Source organism: Saccoglossus kowalevskii, chromosome 4 (genome assembly GCF_978046115.1).
Source record: "Saccoglossus kowalevskii chromosome 4, keSacKowa6.1, whole genome shotgun sequence".
Classification (NCBI taxonomy): Eukaryota; Metazoa; Hemichordata; class Enteropneusta; family Harrimaniidae; genus Saccoglossus; species Saccoglossus kowalevskii.
In genome coordinates this window covers 16,102,713-16,121,184 of record NC_140644.1, presented here as the reverse complement: position 1 = coordinate 16,121,184, position 18,472 = coordinate 16,102,713, and the positions used below count along the sequence as shown (strand labels likewise).

The 18,472-nt window shown below is 34.0% G+C and overlaps 2 protein-coding genes across 2 annotated transcripts in view; one reads left to right on the top strand and one right to left on the bottom strand.

The window, feature by feature from the left end:
* LOC100366924 (uncharacterized) overlaps nucleotides 1-18,472 on the bottom strand; it is a 282,324-nt gene that overhangs the window by 929 nt on the left and 262,923 nt on the right. The window contains exons 4-9 of the mRNA XM_078011409.2: nucleotides 6,956-7,143; nucleotides 6,240-6,488; nucleotides 2,042-2,192; nucleotides 1,262-1,413; nucleotides 871-1,050; nucleotides 238-338 (exon numbers count right to left, since the gene is read on the bottom strand). Coding sequence (XP_077867535.1) covers nucleotides 238-338; nucleotides 871-1,050; nucleotides 1,262-1,413; nucleotides 2,042-2,192; nucleotides 6,240-6,488; nucleotides 6,956-7,143 — 1,021 coding nt within the window. The remainder of the gene's footprint in view (nucleotides 1-237; nucleotides 339-870; nucleotides 1,051-1,261; nucleotides 1,414-2,041; nucleotides 2,193-6,239; nucleotides 6,489-6,955; nucleotides 7,144-18,472) is intronic.
* On the top strand, nucleotides 3,205-5,870 carry LOC102804973 (uncharacterized). Its single transcript, XM_006819634.3, has 2 exons — nucleotides 3,205-3,314; nucleotides 4,136-5,870. The coding sequence occupies exon 2, from the start codon at nucleotides 4,145-4,147 to the stop codon at nucleotides 5,711-5,713; it is 1,569 nt and encodes a 522-aa protein (XP_006819697.2). The 5' UTR covers nucleotides 3,205-3,314; nucleotides 4,136-4,144; the 3' UTR covers nucleotides 5,714-5,870.

Below are 18,472 nucleotides of genomic sequence, written 5' to 3'. Positions count from 1 at the left end.
ACATGAAAATAGCTACTGATTGAAATATGCAGAAATTAGTTGAATGGAGATAATTATGACTTTGCTCAACGGACCTCAATGCAACCAGAATGGATCAACAATTCGCAAGACATATTAGCAAGCAGCCTGATTAAAATCTGACGTATGTATCTGCTTTTCCTCTCTCTCTCTCTCGATATCCTAAGCCTCTTCCTTCACCAAACTAACCCCCCCCCCCCCACCTACTCACTCACTTACCCCATTAATACTGATGATATCCTATTAAGTATGAAATCCAATGCCTCGGGGTCAGTCTCAAGTAATATCTTCATTACCTCGTGGTGATCTTCAGCCGATATCTACAAATATGTCAACTTATGATGAGTTACATGCATGGTATAAACGAACAAAAATGTTAAAATCCCAAATGAAACTTTTTTAAAAATCTGAAAACTTTCTTTGTTTATTTGAACAGCAAGGCGTTGTGCAGATGAAGTCAACTTTTGTACCATTCACAAAATTAGCTAGCCTGAATTTTTCCACATTTTTTTAAAAAAATAGGTTGATCAATATGTCTATTTGGTCCAAAATTAATAAAGAAATTATCAAACAATACATAAAAACATGGAAAAATGATGACATTAAAAAAATAATACCGACAGTATATAAATGTTATCAATATTTCTGCAAATCATATGTTAATTGAAGGAAAATATGGAAATACTGATAATATTATTTATGATAGCTACTGGTAAACTTGTAATTTTTTTTAAAATCCTTCAAAAAATGTTGTCAAGACCTGTAGATACCCTAATGAAAAAGTACATTTGAACAAATCCTAGAAAATTACACATATAAAATTGCAAAATGTTGGACCAAAATCTTCCATACCTGAAATATGTCACCATGGTTGTCAATCATACATTTTACAACATCAATAATCTCTCTACTTTCTTCTACTCTCTCTGTTGTATTCTCAGGATGAAAATCAGGTCCAGGTTTCAATCGGTGAAGAAGATTTGGCCCAAATAGGGTTGCTAGGTTATGGGAATCCATCTTGTTGCCTGGCAACTGAAATTAAGATGCAAAATAGAATTTCAAACCTGAATCATCACTTTGTAAAGTTGTTTACAATGACCTCTTGCGTGCGAGTTCAAATTCAATGAGCGTTGGTAATAACCACATTTCAGAATACTAGTCTGTCTTACGAGTTCTAATGAGATCGTTATCCTATGGCACCAAGTTACTCGCCCTTATCTTATACACCCTTGACTGTACTTACCTCTTCACCGTTTTTATCAATGGAGTCCTTGGCATTGGATGCCACTTTGTGGAGGAAACGCAACAACGCATATAAAGTATCAATGTTTGCTGGTGGCAACAAACATACCAAATAATGAAGGGCTTTCACACGATTTTCAATCTTCTCTATACCTATCAAATAAAAACAAAGGCATCAATGTCAGTGAAGGCCGCCCTCTTCTTTAATGTTGTTCAAATATAACAATATTACAAGTATTTAGCACCCCAATCTGCTATTGAAATTGACAACTTAGGTACAGTTCTCGCAAGGTGAAAAGGTAACCAGCCTTCTATCTAATTTGTTCTGTTTAAAGCGGGAGGGTCGTCACCCGTGCACGCACAGGAATTGAGTCCCAAGTGATGATAACAACACACGCTAAAAACACAAAGGCTCATGGGTAGACGCTTTTTTGTAAACAATGACACGCTATGGCCATCCGACGCATGTGCAGGTGACGACTCCCCGCTTTAAATTCGGGATTCATTGTTTTACATTGAACACCCTCGAGTGTTGATGTTTGATTTTTACTTTGTTTTTATGTCATAAAACAACACTAGAAATATTCAGTTTTATAACTAAACAGTTTCAATAAATTCATTCGTTTTACTTGATATTAGATAACTAAAATGATATTTTTTTTTGTTTTGTCTAGAAATGTTGTTAAAGTAACAGATGATACATAAACAACAATTCATCATATTACTAGTAGTTCTCCAATACAAAATACTATCACAATCAGTGTTGACACTCCCTACCCACCTGATATAGCTACATATGCAGAGTACAGTTCTTTACTGAGGAGTGGCTCGGGTAAATCACGAAAATATTCTTTTAACATTGCTGCGATGTCATGGGGGTTACAGCCTTCGTACAATTTGACATCATCACCACTGTCAAACTCATCACGTAGCTAAAATTGAGACAAAAAAGTAAAATTAGATAAATCACAAAATATACTTTTTGGGTTCGAGTAAGGTCTGTCACTTGAATTGTGCGCTTAGAAGGTTCCAGTTCCAGGTGAATATTTTTTTTTTACATATTTTAACATACAAATTTAAGAAAAGTTATACATCATTTCGGATACATATTTATATTTCGCAAGTGCTACATTTTTGTACAGCATAAAAACACATCAATTTTTTCAGTGTCAATTTCGCAGGAAGTTGCAGGAATTTCGACAATAATTATCAAGTGGAAAAATATCTTACAGTACCAACCATATATAAAATGATATACTGTAGAATACTTTATTTTCGCTTGGAATTTATTTTCGCTATTTTCGCTGAAGGGATGATTCCGTGAAAATAAAATCCAGCGAATATACTTTTTTCCCTATATTTCACATTAAACTCATGAAAAATCAGTGAAAATAAATTCCAAGCAAAACGCCCAAAAAGCCTTTTCAGCGAAAATTAATTCCAGCGAAAATAAAGTATTCCACAGTATTATGCTTTTAATTCAAAAATCGTCAGAATTGAAAATACAGTGAGAATCAGTATCAGTGAACCACTGTTCCATCTTTATTAATGTTGGTACAACTTAAAACCTTGAAAACTTGTGCTTTCCTGGTAACTTGTTGCAATGCCTCAAAACTACTAGTAACACAGTCACATACCTAATTAGCATAACAATGTCATATTGTCAAAGTGTACTTTCTGTGTGACTACAAAAATGTTGACACTTCATTACCATGAGAGGTTTACTCATTCAAAATAGAGGGGTGGGAGGGTTAGGGAAATTTATGTTTTCTAATATAATAATATAATATCTATCTAAATGATGAAAAATCTTGTATAAACATGTGTCCTCATTTTTTTTTTACATTAAACAGAAACTGCGCAGATTTTTTGACAGTTCACCATTGACAATTTTTCTTTACTCAAATCCCCCCCCCTGTTTTAAAATGGAGAAACCCCAAAACAGAGTGGAAAACTACCTGGCAGGCCATGTGTGGGAGTTTTGACAAGTACTGAGTCAGTGAAACAATTGGAAACTGGAGTTTATACAGAAACAGCTTCAGTAAAGTCCACAGGTATGTGAAGAAGGGGGAAATTCTAGTTTATATTAGTTAATAGCAATATTAGTTCTTGTTTTGTGATTGGTCTTGGCAACTTTTGTATGATCATTTTCGAGAATATCATGTTGATGGTGAATACAATCCAGTATTCTCTAAGACAGACCGGAAACGGAAACTAGACAAAAACCAAAGATTTTTCAAGTTAGCGTGGGGGAAATAACGTTGCTAAGTATTATCGTCAGGGAAAGCTATTGTTTAAGCTAGTCTGTGATTGGTTGCTGGCAATGTTTGGGGGATTTTGACCAGTTTGTGACGTAGGCTTGTTATAGAGAATGATCTATGCAACGATTGAACAAATCAACGATCACAACCATCAAAGATCAAAGTTTTACAACCACAACTCAAATATATTTTCATAATAATTACATTTGTTGCCTGCCTGCAAGTGTAATATTGATTGTATTTTATTGTTTTTAAAATTTCTTGAAATGATTTGGCAGAAGCTAAATTTGGATTTAGTAATTTAATAATTCAGTAATTGTGTGGCATCTTAAATTAACGCATCACCAATCTAATGTCATTTCAAAGAATATAAAGCTGAGAAAGTTAGGGAGAGCTGTTAAATTCATCTTCTCTGGAACATTAAGTTCCAAGTTCAATCAAGTTCAACACAAATGATGAAAAAACAAAATTTGTCTTAACACAGTGCATACTCGGATTTATGTTAAAAAAAAATGTTTTTTATACCACTCATAAACATTGTATCAGACTAGTATATCATACATACATCAGTCTACTAAAGTGCTTATTTTATTTATTTATTTTTTATGATGAAGGCACACAGGATGCGGGTATATCACAAGTATATGCTAGCTGGATTGCTAGGTTTCAACATTGTATGCTGCTCCTACATTATCATCCAAAACATCAAGTTGCCAGGAAACAACACTCCCAAGAGATCCAGCAAAGGGATCTTGAGCATCAATGGAGTTCCGAATTCCACAAATCAATATTATGACGATACCTCAATCTGGAATACAGTCCTTTCTCATCCATTGCCAAGAGATTCTAAGGATTCCACAAAGAGGAATTTTGTGCGAATGCGCAACAATATTAAAGAATCTATTCAAGATAATTTGACTACGGAAAATATGGAAAACGAAGTTAATCCAGACATTCAGTGGGGTTTCCCTGGAGATGTGTATAAATTGCAAGAACGCTTACGAGGAATATTGTTTACAGATAGGGTGCTTCAGGTCGGGGTTGTTGGCAGCTCGGCATCAGTACCGAAGACACTGAATAACAGTACCTATGCAGAAATGTTTTCTAGCTGGCTGGGAATGATGATGGAAAGCGAGGTTAAGGTACATAACATAGGATTGAAATCCGGGAATAGCGAATACTTCTCCTGGTGTCTGGAGTCGCATCTCAATGTCGGTAACATGGATATTATCCTGATTGAAACTGCCGGCGTTGACTACGACCTGCAGGAAGTATACATCCGGAATAACTATGTCAATGCAGGAAGGCCTCTAGAGGAGCTTACCAGGAAGGTGTTATCATCACCTGGAAGACCCATCCCAATTTATGTTAATTTCCCGTCCATGTCCGATATTCAAAGTAGAAATTGCATTAGTGCAGAGTATTTTGCTCACAACTCACTAGCAAAATATTACAACATCACAACGGTGAGTTGGAATGAAGCTTTCTGTTCTAAGATGTGGCGTATTTATAATGTCATTGAACCAGACACCGAGAGTTTCACACTTCGTGTACATAAACAAATAATGCTCGTTCTTTTGAACAATTTTAAGAAACTACTGACAAAAATTTCATTGGAGGAAATACACAACACACAATCAGGTTCCGAGTTTGTCATCAGTTCGAAGCATCTGTCTGAAAATTTAAGCACCCATTATGGAAGTGTACAACACGTCGCGGCAACTCCACTGAAACCGATGAACAGTGATGTTTGGCTACGCGAACCAAGGTGCTGGCTGGCTTCAAAGCGACAACACGTACTGAATCCAATTGCTTCTCAAAGCTGGCGATTTGTTGAAGGTGAACTGGGACGCTACTGGGAAAGCAACCGTCGGAATGATCAAACATATTTTACGATCAGTGTACATCATAAAATAAACCATAGATCAGTAGTCTCCATGACCCAAGTATCTTGCAAAGCATGTGGACAAGCGTTAGTTTGGTTGAACCACGATCTAAGCAGTGCCACATTAGTTGAATCAAAATCTGAATATATAACTTCTTTGGTGCACGAGATTGCATGGAATGTTGCTCCAGGAAAACACACAATTTGGATAGAAAACTTGGAAGATAAATTATTTCGAGTGAGTGCGGTGATGGTTGGCTATAAGGAAATGCCAAAACAACTGAACTACATGTACAGAAATTGGTAGGGTGATATTTTAAGTATTTGTGGCCAAAAAAAATTACTTGCATGTTTGTATTAACAGTAACCTAGTGATTGCCTTATTTTTTAAATTTATATTAATATTTTTATTGATATATAATTTAATATTTTCCTGAATTTAATAAAGTTTGATTGTGAATTTTTTAATAAAAAGAATCTTTTCAATGACATTGCTGTGTGGTAGTGCAACATTGCCCTCTAGTGGTATGTTACAATCAATTATTTATACTCTTGTTTTTAATCCAGGCCATGCATTCCACAGTGAAATAAATGAATGTTATCATTCTCCACAAAGAGAAATACAAGACAGGCATTCTAAATTTGTTATACCTTGTCAATTGTTATTGGCAGGCTAAGTGACTAGTCATTTCGTTCAAAATAGATTATAAGACCTAACCCCAAAGTGTTAAGAGAAGATTTCCATCCCTTGCTAGATCCGAATATGTATTACTTTGGACCATTATGTACCCCTCACCCCCACCTATCCACAACAGAAACTGCCTGCTACTAACCTGTTTAATTCTCTTCTTTGAACCGCCAACACGGAATATTCCCAGAACCCTTATTCCATGATTTTCAATGTACTTAAAACAGGAAGCTACAATATGTGGTACTTGTGGTTCACGAACCATTAACGCTTTCCTCTTTTCTTTCCGATGACAGTCACTGCTGGACGTGGACAACGACAATGCGTCTAATAGGCTAGCATTTGCAGTAGACTTGTTACTTTCTGTGGATGCCGATGATTCAGATGCTATCACCTGCAGAAAGAAATAAAATATGAATGTATCTCAACTATATACTTGGCCAGGCTATTAGCCAGGAGTTTTGCCAGTCCAAAACAATTCAACTTCATGAAAATGTAAATGGTTTTCAATATGTTTTGGTAAAATTATCAAAGAACAATAGAAAAAAAACAGAAAAAGTTGCCAGTCCAAAATCAAATTTGCCAGTCCGTTTGGTGGCTGGCTAAAACCCTGTTCTTAGCCATTTTGAAAAATGGTTGTCAGTTCGATGCATTCTGGAATGAAATAAAGCGAAGTGAACACTTTGTAATTTACAACAGTTGCATGCACTTATGAAATCCAACAAAATCTCCATTGCAACATAATAATATTCTACGAAACAAAGCTTGCATCGGAAGTAACATCATTTTGTAATTAACTAAGAGATCAAAGTAAACAATGATGTTGAACATCAACAGCAGGTTACATGTTGTTGTTTTTACCTGTCTCTTGACAATTTCTTTGGCTTCGTTGTTTTTTCCATTGGCCGGTTTTATTCTGTAAACTGTGTTCGCCAAGTCTAAGCTTTCTCTTCTTTCCTTCCGCTGTGTACTTCGCTTTCTTTTCAAAGCGATATCGTTTGAGATGCATTTCGTCAACGAGATACCGAAGACAAGCCCATTACCAGAGTCTACACAAACCAAAAATTGAAAATAAATTAATGAAAAAATTAAACTTTTCAACTAAACCAGTAATGATTCAATATTAAAATTAATCCTTACTGACACACAATGGCATAAGAGCAGTGGCATCATTGGCAGTGTGCAGTCCCAGTTTATTTATTTACTTTCACCATCAATTAACTGTAATTCAATACTCAATTCCCTCAGTTGTATTCACTAAAACTATCAAACAGCCTCACTGTCTTGCAACAGTGTATTGAAGCAATTGTTCATTGAATCTCCATATTATATAACACATTTGGAACGTATTTGTACCAGATGAGTGCGAGCTATATCCATGGCAACCACTTGACAATATGATGACACAGCCATCTATGACGTTCAAGATGCTTCAATATATGCGTTAATTTAAATGATAACGACAATTCAATTAACCATTATCCTGCCAGCCATTGACTCGACAAGATAAGAGTTACATTTAATGGTATTGATTATAGTTAATTTCGTATTTGCTTTATTAGTAATGCATGTACTGTATTTGTTCTATTAAACCTTGTATAAATCAAAAATCACATTTGCTGTATACTAAATCTTTAAAATATCTCCGTAAATTATGTATTACATATATCTGCTACTAATAGACCAAATATGGTATTAAATGCTTGAGGTGAGTCGACTGACAAAATACCATACTCTTTTTATTAATTGTACCATCAACAAATAATAATTTGATATAAAGATAGTATGAATTATTTGAAGAAAGTTGAGACTATAAGAGTGTCTTAAACAAGATTGAGAGAAAATAAAGAAGACAAGTTAACTTTGTTTTTGGTGATCTAAACTATTTTCAATATTATATAAAAAAAAAAAATTAATTAAGAACTTTATTTATTTTTAGACCAAGAGTACATATAATGTAGCTGAAATGTACATTTAAGAAAATATATTAGTTACCACTAGATGGCGCTTTTTACAAAGACGAGTCAGATTTGGTTAAGATCTCAGCACAGCATACAACCAAAAGATAAACGAGTCTGAGACTAGAAGAAGTGAATGAAATATTTAGTTAATTACTCCCTAGACAGTGCTTACAGGCAGGTCATTTCCCTATGATTTAATGACCTGCTCTAGCTGATATCATACAAATACTTGGCATTCTGTTCAGGGGAATGACTTTGAGAAAAAATTCCAGGAAAATAGGCAGACTGTCTGGAAAATTTTTCAGCATGACACACTGTACTCGTCAATATTGTGTTTGATTCTCTCAAAAAAATTATAACAGGATGGTACCATATATCAAATATAAACTAGGTTTTATTTTTGCTTTATTTTCGCAATAAATACTGTAAAATACTTTGAAATAGCTATATACTGTCTTAGCAGTTTTGACTCAATGCATGAATTAACTGAATCTTAATTTAGCCAAAGTGCCAATAATCTTACTGTGAGAATATACTCTATTTTCTAATTAGCGATATCTTAATTTAGCGAAATTACAGATTAGCTAAATTAGCTAAAATAACGTGCTAGCTAAAAAGACATGTTTTACAGTAATTGCTACATGAAAACCCACAGAATACACTTCATTTCATGAAAGTGTTTTTTTTTTTATATAAAAAATAATTACCTGGGTTTAATAGTTTTTTAAAATTTCAAATGACACTTAAAAACAAGTTAATCTATCACTTGGAGAATACATACTGCCACAAAGATTCATGGGTAAAGAGTGTTACAAAATGGCTACTATAGATGAATGAAAGTGACTTTGAATTCGCAGGAAAGGTGAAGGTCGTGCAAGGTAAAAGTTTCATATTAAATATTTTATAAATTTTCATGAAAAAATATTCATGCTTTCATAAAACAGTGTACACAAAGTTAATAGAATGTATTGTATTGTTGCCATCACAACCAGTGAATATCCACACTGCGCTTTACTGTTGCTAGATTGTGCACTTGAAATACCTAATATCAGGTCAATGACCTTGACTTTGAATATAATGCATGTATTTCATTCAATTTTGCTGTAGTAGCGTACACAAGGTAAATCTTTAAAATTATTCAATTTTTAATAAAACTACCGGTACTCGTTAATGGTAGTATACATAGTATACATACATCAACACTTTGCTAATTTTTATGAATTTTTCCTCCAATTTCTTCGATAATTTTGGACAAAATGGATAAGTAATTAGTGATATGGTACTACCGGTACGATTAAATGTTAGACTTCGACATCCAGGTATGGCATCCACTACTGGATGGCTTCAGGAAAGATATCTTGTAGCGTGTATGTGCAATCTGTTTATTCCTAACAATTCAATGAATTCCTATAGGCAGATTAATATTATAATTCAATGACTTCTTGTATACTGAATGATGAGTCAATGACTTCTTGCATTAAAAATGGCAAGTCAATGAATTCTTGTACACTGAATGGCAAGTCAATGAATTCTTGTATACTGAATGGTAAGTCAATGACATCTTGTATACTGAATGGTAAGTCAATGACTTCTTGTATACTGAATGGTAAGTCAATGACTTCTTATATAATAATAATAAATAATAAAGATAATTTATTGCATCCTTAGAAATACAGTGTTTCCATCAGTTTATAGCAACAAAAGTAAGATATTAAAAAACAAAATAACAAAATAACTATAGCAAATAATAAATGATAGATTTTAGTGTTTTTGTTAAGTATCTTTCTCGTTTCTCATTAAGAACGAGCTGTGTATAAATTCTCCAACAAGTTTGATTACATTTGTGTTAGAATTTTTCATTAAGTATGTAAATTTCTGTTGGTCAGTTTTTGTTTCATCAGGAAACTGTATATTTGAGAACATATCCATTCGCAGTGTGTGATATTTTGGGCATTTGATGAGGAGATGCATTTCATCTTCTATGTCTGCTAAAGTACATTGTTTACAAATCCTGTTTTCCAAAGAAATTTTAGGTTGGGTATGTCTACCCTTTTCTATTGCTAGGCTGTGATTACTTGTTCGGAATCTAGAGACAGAAATTCTATGTTTTAGATTCAGTATAATTAAGTAACTTTCAAAGTTGTAGTTTGTTTTGAATTGAGTATATGTTCTCAACTTAGGTTTATCCATAATTGTCTCCTTCCAGAATTCAATATATTTTTGTTTAATATTGTTTCCTATTCTCTTTATATTTTGTTTTGTTGCATTCAATTTGTCATTGATATTCTTTATATCTAATGTGTTATCTTCCTTATTTAACTCTTTGTAAATTGACATAATCCATGGGAGTTTGCAGTTTATCTGTTCATGGTATGCCTGTTTTGTTAAATTACATTCTGGAAGTTCTTTGATCCGTGCCAAATACTTTATAAGATTTATTTTGATGTCTACTAGTAATGGTAGTTCACCTATTTCTGCTCTACAAGCTAGATTTGATGAAAATTTATTCAATCCAAGCATTCTTTTACTAAATTTCAGATGGGTTTTCTCGATTGGTGTAATGTCCCATTTATTATTTTCTTGAATTTCGAAGCCCCATACATCTGATCCATATAATAGTATTGGTCTTATACATGTTTTGAATAGGTGTAACATTGTTTTGCAGTCAGTTTCTTTTGGCACAGAAGTCATCATTGCATATAAAGCTCTTGTGGCTTTGTCTGCCAAATTATTTCTTGTGTCGCTGAATTTACCATTCGACTGTAATGATACCCCAAGGTAGTTGTATGAAAATACACAACTAATATTTTGACCTTGATATGTAAATTTTTCAGTATTTCTCAAGTATCCTCTTTTAAATATTACAATTTTACTTTTTGACATATTCACTTGGAGTTTCCAATTTTGGCAATATTTCTCCAAATTATTGATTGATCTCTGTAGACCTTTATTTGTTTCTGATATTAAAACTAGATCATCTGCATAAAACAGTGAGCTAATTTTGATGTTATTAAGTTGAACTTGATCTTTGTCATTGTTTTGTATTGGACTATTTAAGTCATTGACATATAGATTGAAAAGCATTGGACTCATAACACATCCCTGTCTTACACCTGTGATAGTTTCAAATATCAAATATACTGAATGGTAATTCAATGACTTCTTGTACACTGAATGGCAAGTCAATAACTTCTTGTATACTGAACAAGTCAATGACTTCTTGTATAATGAATGGTAAGTCAATGACTTCTTGTATACTGAATGACGAGTCTGTGATTTGTCTACTGAATGACAAGTCAGTGACGACTTGTATACTGAATGACAAGTCAGTGACTTAACGACAAGTCAATGACTTCTTGTATACTGAATGGTAAATCAATGAATTCTTGTATACTGAACGTCAAGTCATTGATTCCTTGTATACTGAATGACAAGTCAATGACTTCTTGTATACTGAATGACAAGTCAATGACTTCTTATATACCGAATGACAAGTCAATGACTTATCAATGACTCCTTGTACACTGAAAGGCAAGTCAATGACTCCTTGTACACTGAACGGCAAGTCAATGACTTCTTGTATACTGAACGACAAGTCAATGATTTCTTGTCAATGACTCCTTGTATACTGAACGACAAGTCAATGAATTCTTGTATACTGAATGGTAAGTCAATGACTTTTTGTATACTGATGATAAGTCAATAACTCCTTGTATACTGAACGGCAAGTCAATGACTTCTTGTATACTGAACGACAAGTCAATGATTTCTTGTATACTGAACGACAAGTCAATGACTTCTTGTATACTGAACAGTAAGTCATTGACTTCTTGTATACTGAATGACATGTCAATGAATTCTTGTATACTGAATGGTAAGTCAATGACTTCTTGTATACTGAACGACAAGTCAATGACTCCTTGTATACTGAACGGCAAGTCAATGACTTCTTGTCAATAAATTCTTGTACACTGAATGGCAAGTCAATGACTTCTTGTATACTGAACGACAAGTCAATGACTTCATGTATACTGAACAGTAAGTCATTGACTTCTTGTATACTTAATGACATGTCAATGAATTCTTGTATACTGAATGGTAAGTCAATGACTTCTTGTATACTGAACGACAAGTCAATGACTCCTTGTATACTGAACGGCAAGTCAATGACTTCTTGTCAATGACTCCTTGTATACTGAACGACAAGTCAATGAATTCTTGTATACTGAGTGGTAAGTCAATGACTTTTTGTATACTGATGATAAGTCAATAACTCCTTGTATACTGAACGGCAAGTCAATGACTTCTTGTATACTGAACGACAAGTCAATGATTTCTTGTATACTGAACGACAAGTCAATGACTTCTTGTATACTGAACAGTAAGTCATTGACTTCTTGTATACTGAATGACATGTCAATGAATTCTTGTATACTGAATGGTAAGTCAATGACTTCTTGTATACTGAACGACAAGTCAATGACTCCTTGTATACTGAACGGCAAGTCAATGACTTCTTGTCAATAAATTCTTGTACACTGAATGGCAAGTCAATGACTTCTTGTATACTGAACGACAAGTCAATGACTTCATGTATACTGAACAGTAAGTCATTGACTTCTTGTATACTGAATAACATGTCAATGAATTCTTGTATACTGAATGGTAAGTCAATGACTTCTTGTATACTGAACGACAAGTCAATGACTCCTTGTATACTGAACGGCAAGTCAATGACTTCTTGTCAATGAATTCTTGTACACTGAATGGCAAGTCAATGACTTCTTGTATACTGAACGACAAGTCAATGATTTCTTGTATACTGAACGACAAGTCAATGACTTCTTATATACTGAGCGGCAAGTCAATGACTTTGTGTACACTGTTTGACAAGTTGATTACTTCCTGTAAACAAAGCCTTTACATATAATTGACCTGTCTGAGTTATGACCCAGCCAAAAATCATGTAATCTGAAGCCTGGAACAAATCTATCTTGGTTGCCAAAAATGACATTCCCAGAGACTCTTAATTGAACTTAAATAACCTGTTGTACACTGCCACTATGAGTCATACACCCCATACATATTCCATGCAGCGCAATGAGTCAACGCTGTGAATAATGTAAACAATTATGCCTATGCTAGGGGGCACAATTTCCAAAACTTCCTTGGTTTACTTGCGCACCTATTTTTTTCACAGGAAGTTTGATTCAGCACTGTAGGAATTTATTAACAAGCAGCCTATTGGCTGAGATAGCTCCGCTGTTAGCAATGCACATTTCAATTAAAGAACTGAAGACATCATTAGAAAATGAACAATATGTATAGTATCAAAGCAATCGGACTTACAGTTTTTAACAAGAAGTCGAAAATATCACTTTCTACCAAAAATTACAAAAATATTCACCAAAATTAGAGAAATGAAGATATCATCACGAAATGAACAAATCTGAGAAAGGTCTACATGTAGTATCTATATATGTAATATCAAAGCAATTGAACTATTGGTTTTTAACAAGAAGTCAAAAATATCACTTTTTACCAAAAATATTCACCAAAATTAGAGAATTGAAGATATCATCATGAAATGAACAAATCTGAGAGAGGTCCACATGTAGTACCTATATATGTAATATCAAAGCAATCGGACTTGCGGTTTTTAACAAGAAGTCGAAAATATCACTTTTTACCAAAAATGACAAAAATATTCACCAAAATTAGAGAATTAAAGATATCATTACAAAATGAACAAATCTGAGAGAGGTCCACATGTAGTACCTATATATGTAATATCAAAGCAATTGCACCTGCGGTTTTTAACAAGAAGTCGAAAATATCACTTATTCACCAAAACATTCACCAAAATTAGAGAATTGAAGATACAGTATATCAACATGAAATGAACAAACCTAAGAGAGGTCTACCCAAGGTACATATACACCAAGCATCAAAGCATTCAGGCTTGTAGTTTTTAAGAAGAAGTCGAAAAAGTAAAACATTGACACGGATGAAGACGGACGACGGCGAACAATCACTCATATGATAAGCTCCACTCGACAAAGTCGACAGCGGAGCTAAAAATGTATGTTCTGTATTTGACTTTAATTATTAGCATGACGTATGTTTTTGTTAATCACTGAGATGTGTCTATGTCGCAATATTTTAATTATTCAAACAGCATATATTAAATGCATATTTTTTTTGCTTTTAGAGAGACACTACTAATAAAAGAAATACTGTATTATTCGCGTAAACCATGGTGCAATTTGTCAATGATTCATACATGAGAGCATTGGGGATTATTTGTTTATTAAAATCTCACTTCCTGTTTGTTTTTAAGAAATACTAATAACGGAAATTATAATCTACCCCTAAGATAGATCCAATACATACAATTAAAGGAAGCAAGCCATTCTGGAAGCATTACACATACACCTGACACCTTGTACCAACGCGTTTGTTACAAACGCTTTGTGTGTCTCCTGAGATCGCAGTACGAAATCTGAAATGTTATTATTGACTTTTCCTTCTTCGTTATGTTTTGTATTTTACTAAGACTTCTCTCCCCATGAATAGCTTCTGAATGCAGATTTACAAGCCTCCAGGTTAATGAGCTTAGAAAAACAGTAAAAAACAATCAGATACAAGCTCCAGAGACATTATAACCTAGGATGACATTCCAATTGTACACCAATGAGATATCAGACTACAGTGAAAACACCTCCAGCTGTTTTAAGTGCAGTGAGAGAGCTATTGACCTTGTCAAAACACACATTGCTTTAAAGGTTTTGCACCACAATTTGATAATACATCTGGTCTGGTCACGTAGACACTGACTGACTTGCCTTCCAGTGAATGTATGCATACTAGTTTGTCGGGCGACGAATTACAAAAACTTTTGCTGTAAATTTTTTATGAAATAAAATTGAAAAATTAAAAGACACGTTTTAATTGTACGTCATAATTGATAAATGTATCATATCAATAATAATAATAATAATAACTTTATTGCATCCTTAGAAGTACAAATGTTCTATTGGTTTACAGCAATAAATATAATAAGTGATTAAAATAATATCAAAGTATGATAACGTAAAAAAATAGAAAAAAAGGGTCAAGGTATTATATCCAAAGAAAGCTCATTTCTTAAAATGAATGATTTATGTACAAATTCCCCTAAAAGTTTTTTTATATGATGATTTGATGTTGAGGTAATCTCAGCATGTATTGTTATGCGTTCAGTCATTTGTGTTAGGTCCACGAAGTGAGCACATGTTTTGAAGTATGCTTTGTTAACAAGGCCAGACACACTTAGTGGTTTGCGACTTTACTTTGATATTATCTCACAGTTCTTTAAGACGGCACACACGCATGCAAAGTTTATGTAGATTTTCTTAAAATGTGGCTGAAAATTTGTTTTACTTCCGTGAATTAGTCATTTGAATAACTTAGTGGAATATTAAATACCAATAATAAGTGGAAAAATATAGCTGCGTTGCAGCAATGTCGGGTTTCGAGCCCACTGACTTATTAGCAGCGTTCCAAAATCAGCATCATTGACAATAATATATTAAAGGAAATTGCATGGCCTTCATACTAAACATGTTGCATGTTCCTGTCTGTAACAGTGCTTAAGGTATTACAATCTTGCATATTTAATGATGTCCCATGACCATATATGGTCATCGGATGTTTTTGTCAGCTCTGTTGTGCAATAAATTCAATATTGCATTGGTTGCATTTTCCTATCTGTAACAGTGCTTGAGATGTAACATTTATGCATATTTGATGAGGTCACATGACCATATGTGGTCATCGGATATGTTAGTGACTTCTGTTGTGCAATTGCTTCAATATTGCACTGGTTGCATGTTCCTATCTGTAACAGTGCTTGAGATATAACATTTATGCATATTTGATGAGGTCACATGACCATATATTTTCATTGGATGTGTTAGTCACTTCTGTTGTGCAATAGCTTCAATATTGCACTGGTTGCATGTTCCTATCTGTAACAGTGCTTGAGTTATTACATTTATGCATATTTGATGAAATTACATGACCATATATGGTCATCACAATAGTTAGCCACATCTCTTGTTTCATAGCTTCGATATTACATAGGTTACATGTCTCTATCTGTGATTCTGCTTGAGATATTACAATTATGCATATTTAATGACGTCACATGACCATATACGGTCATCACATTAGTTACTCACATCTCATGTCCCACAGCTTCGATTTTGCACAGGTTGCATGTTCATGTCTGTAACAGTGCTTGAGATAATTCAATTATGCATATTTAATGAAGTCACATGACCATATATGGTCATCACATTAGTTAGTCACATCTCTTGACCCATACCTTCGATATTGCACAAGTTGCATGTCCCTAACTCTTGCAGTGCTTGATATATTACATTTATGCATATTCAATGAGGTCACATGACCATATATGGTCATCTTGTTTGTTAGTAAAATTTCATGTACCATCCCTTCAATATTGCACTGGTTGCATGTTCCCGTCTGTAACTGTGCTTGAGTTATTACATTTATGCATATTTGATGAAGTCACATGACCATATATGGTCATCACATTAGTTAGTCACATCTCGTGTCTTATAGCTTCGATATTGCACAGGTTGCATGTCCCTATCTGTAACAGTGCTTGATATATTACATTTATGCATATTTAATGAGATCACATGACCATATATGGTCATCTTGTTTGTTAGTAGAATTTCATGTACCATCACTTCAATATTGCACTGGTTGCATGTTCCTATCTGTAACAGTGCTTGAGATATTGCAATTATGTCTATAAAATGAGGTCACGTGACCATATAAAAGAACAAAAAAATATGAAAAAACATTCTAAAATCTTCTTATAAAAAACGGCTTTTCGCCTGGACTTCCATATTTTGGAATTAAATACTATGTCATACGATCTTTCAAAGTTATTCAGGGTTAGTTGATTTGTCGAAAATTATGCAAATGAGATGCAAAACAAAATTTAAAAAAATTCTAAAAAAAAAAGTCACGTGACCGCTAAAGTTTTTTTTGATGAAATTTGTAGCCCTTGTCGCACTGCAACTATCATACAAAAATTGGAGCACTCAGACCCTCAGAAAGGTGCGCAATTCGGCATTGAAAATTTCGCCTTTAATCCAAGATGGCGGCCTGGTCATGTGACCTATGTGTCTGAACTTAGGATATGCACTAGATCTCATCCAGCTTTACCAATGTGGCAAGTACTGAGCTGATCAGTCCAACGGCGTTGACATAAAGTGTGACCGAAAAACGGCGGAAGAATAATAATAATAAATATAGCTGCGTTGCAGCAATGTCGGGTTTCGAGCCCACTGACTTATTAGCAGCGTTCCAAAATCAGCATCATTGACAATAATATATTAAAGGAAATTGCATGGCCTTCATACTAAACATGTTGCATGTTCCTGTCTGTAACAGTGCTTAAGGTATTACAATCTTGCATATTTAATGATGTCCCATGACCATATATGGTCATCGGATGTTTTTGTCAGCTCTGTTGTGCAATAACTTCAATATTGCATTGGTTGCATTTTCCTATCTGTAACAGTGCTTGAGATATTGCAATTTTTATGCATATTTGATGAGGTCACATGACCATATGTGGTCATCACATTAGTTAGTCACATCTCTTGTTCCATTGATTCGATATTGCACAGGTTGCATGTTCCCATCTGTAACAGTGCTTGAGTTATTACATTTATGCATATTTAATGATGTCACATGACCGTGTATGGGCATCAGATGTGTTAGTCACATATCTTGTCTCATAGCTTCGATATTGCACAGGTTGTGTGTTTCTATCTGTTACTGTGTTTCAAATATAACATTTATGCATATTTGATGAGGTCACATGACCATATATGGTCATCACATTAGTTAGTCACATCTCTTGTTCCATAGATTCGATATTGCACAGGTTGCATGTTCCCGTCTGTAATAGTGCTTGAGTTATTACATTTATGCTTATTTGATGAGGTCACATGACCATATATGGTCATCGGATATGTTAGTGACTTCTGTTGTGCAATAGCTTCAATATTGCACTGGTTGCATGTTCCTATCTGTAACAGTGCTTGAGATATAACATTTATGCATATTTGATTAGGTCACATGACCATATATGGTCATCGGATGTGTTAGTCATTTCTGTTGTGCAATAGCTTCAATATTGCACTGGTTGCATGTTCCTATCTGTAACAGTGCTTGAGTTATTACATTTATGCATATTTGATGAAATTACATGACCATATATGGTCATCACATTAGTTAGCCACATCTCTTGTCTCATAGCTTCGATATTGCATAGGTTGCATGTCTCTATCTGTGATTCTGCTTGAGATATTACAATTATGCATATTTAATG

Bases quoted from the DNA above. Each gene is read 5' to 3' on its own strand.
- LOC102804973 (XM_006819634.3), top strand. From the start codon at position 4,145: ATGCGGGTATATCACAAGTATATGCTAGCTGGATTGCTAGGTTTCAAC.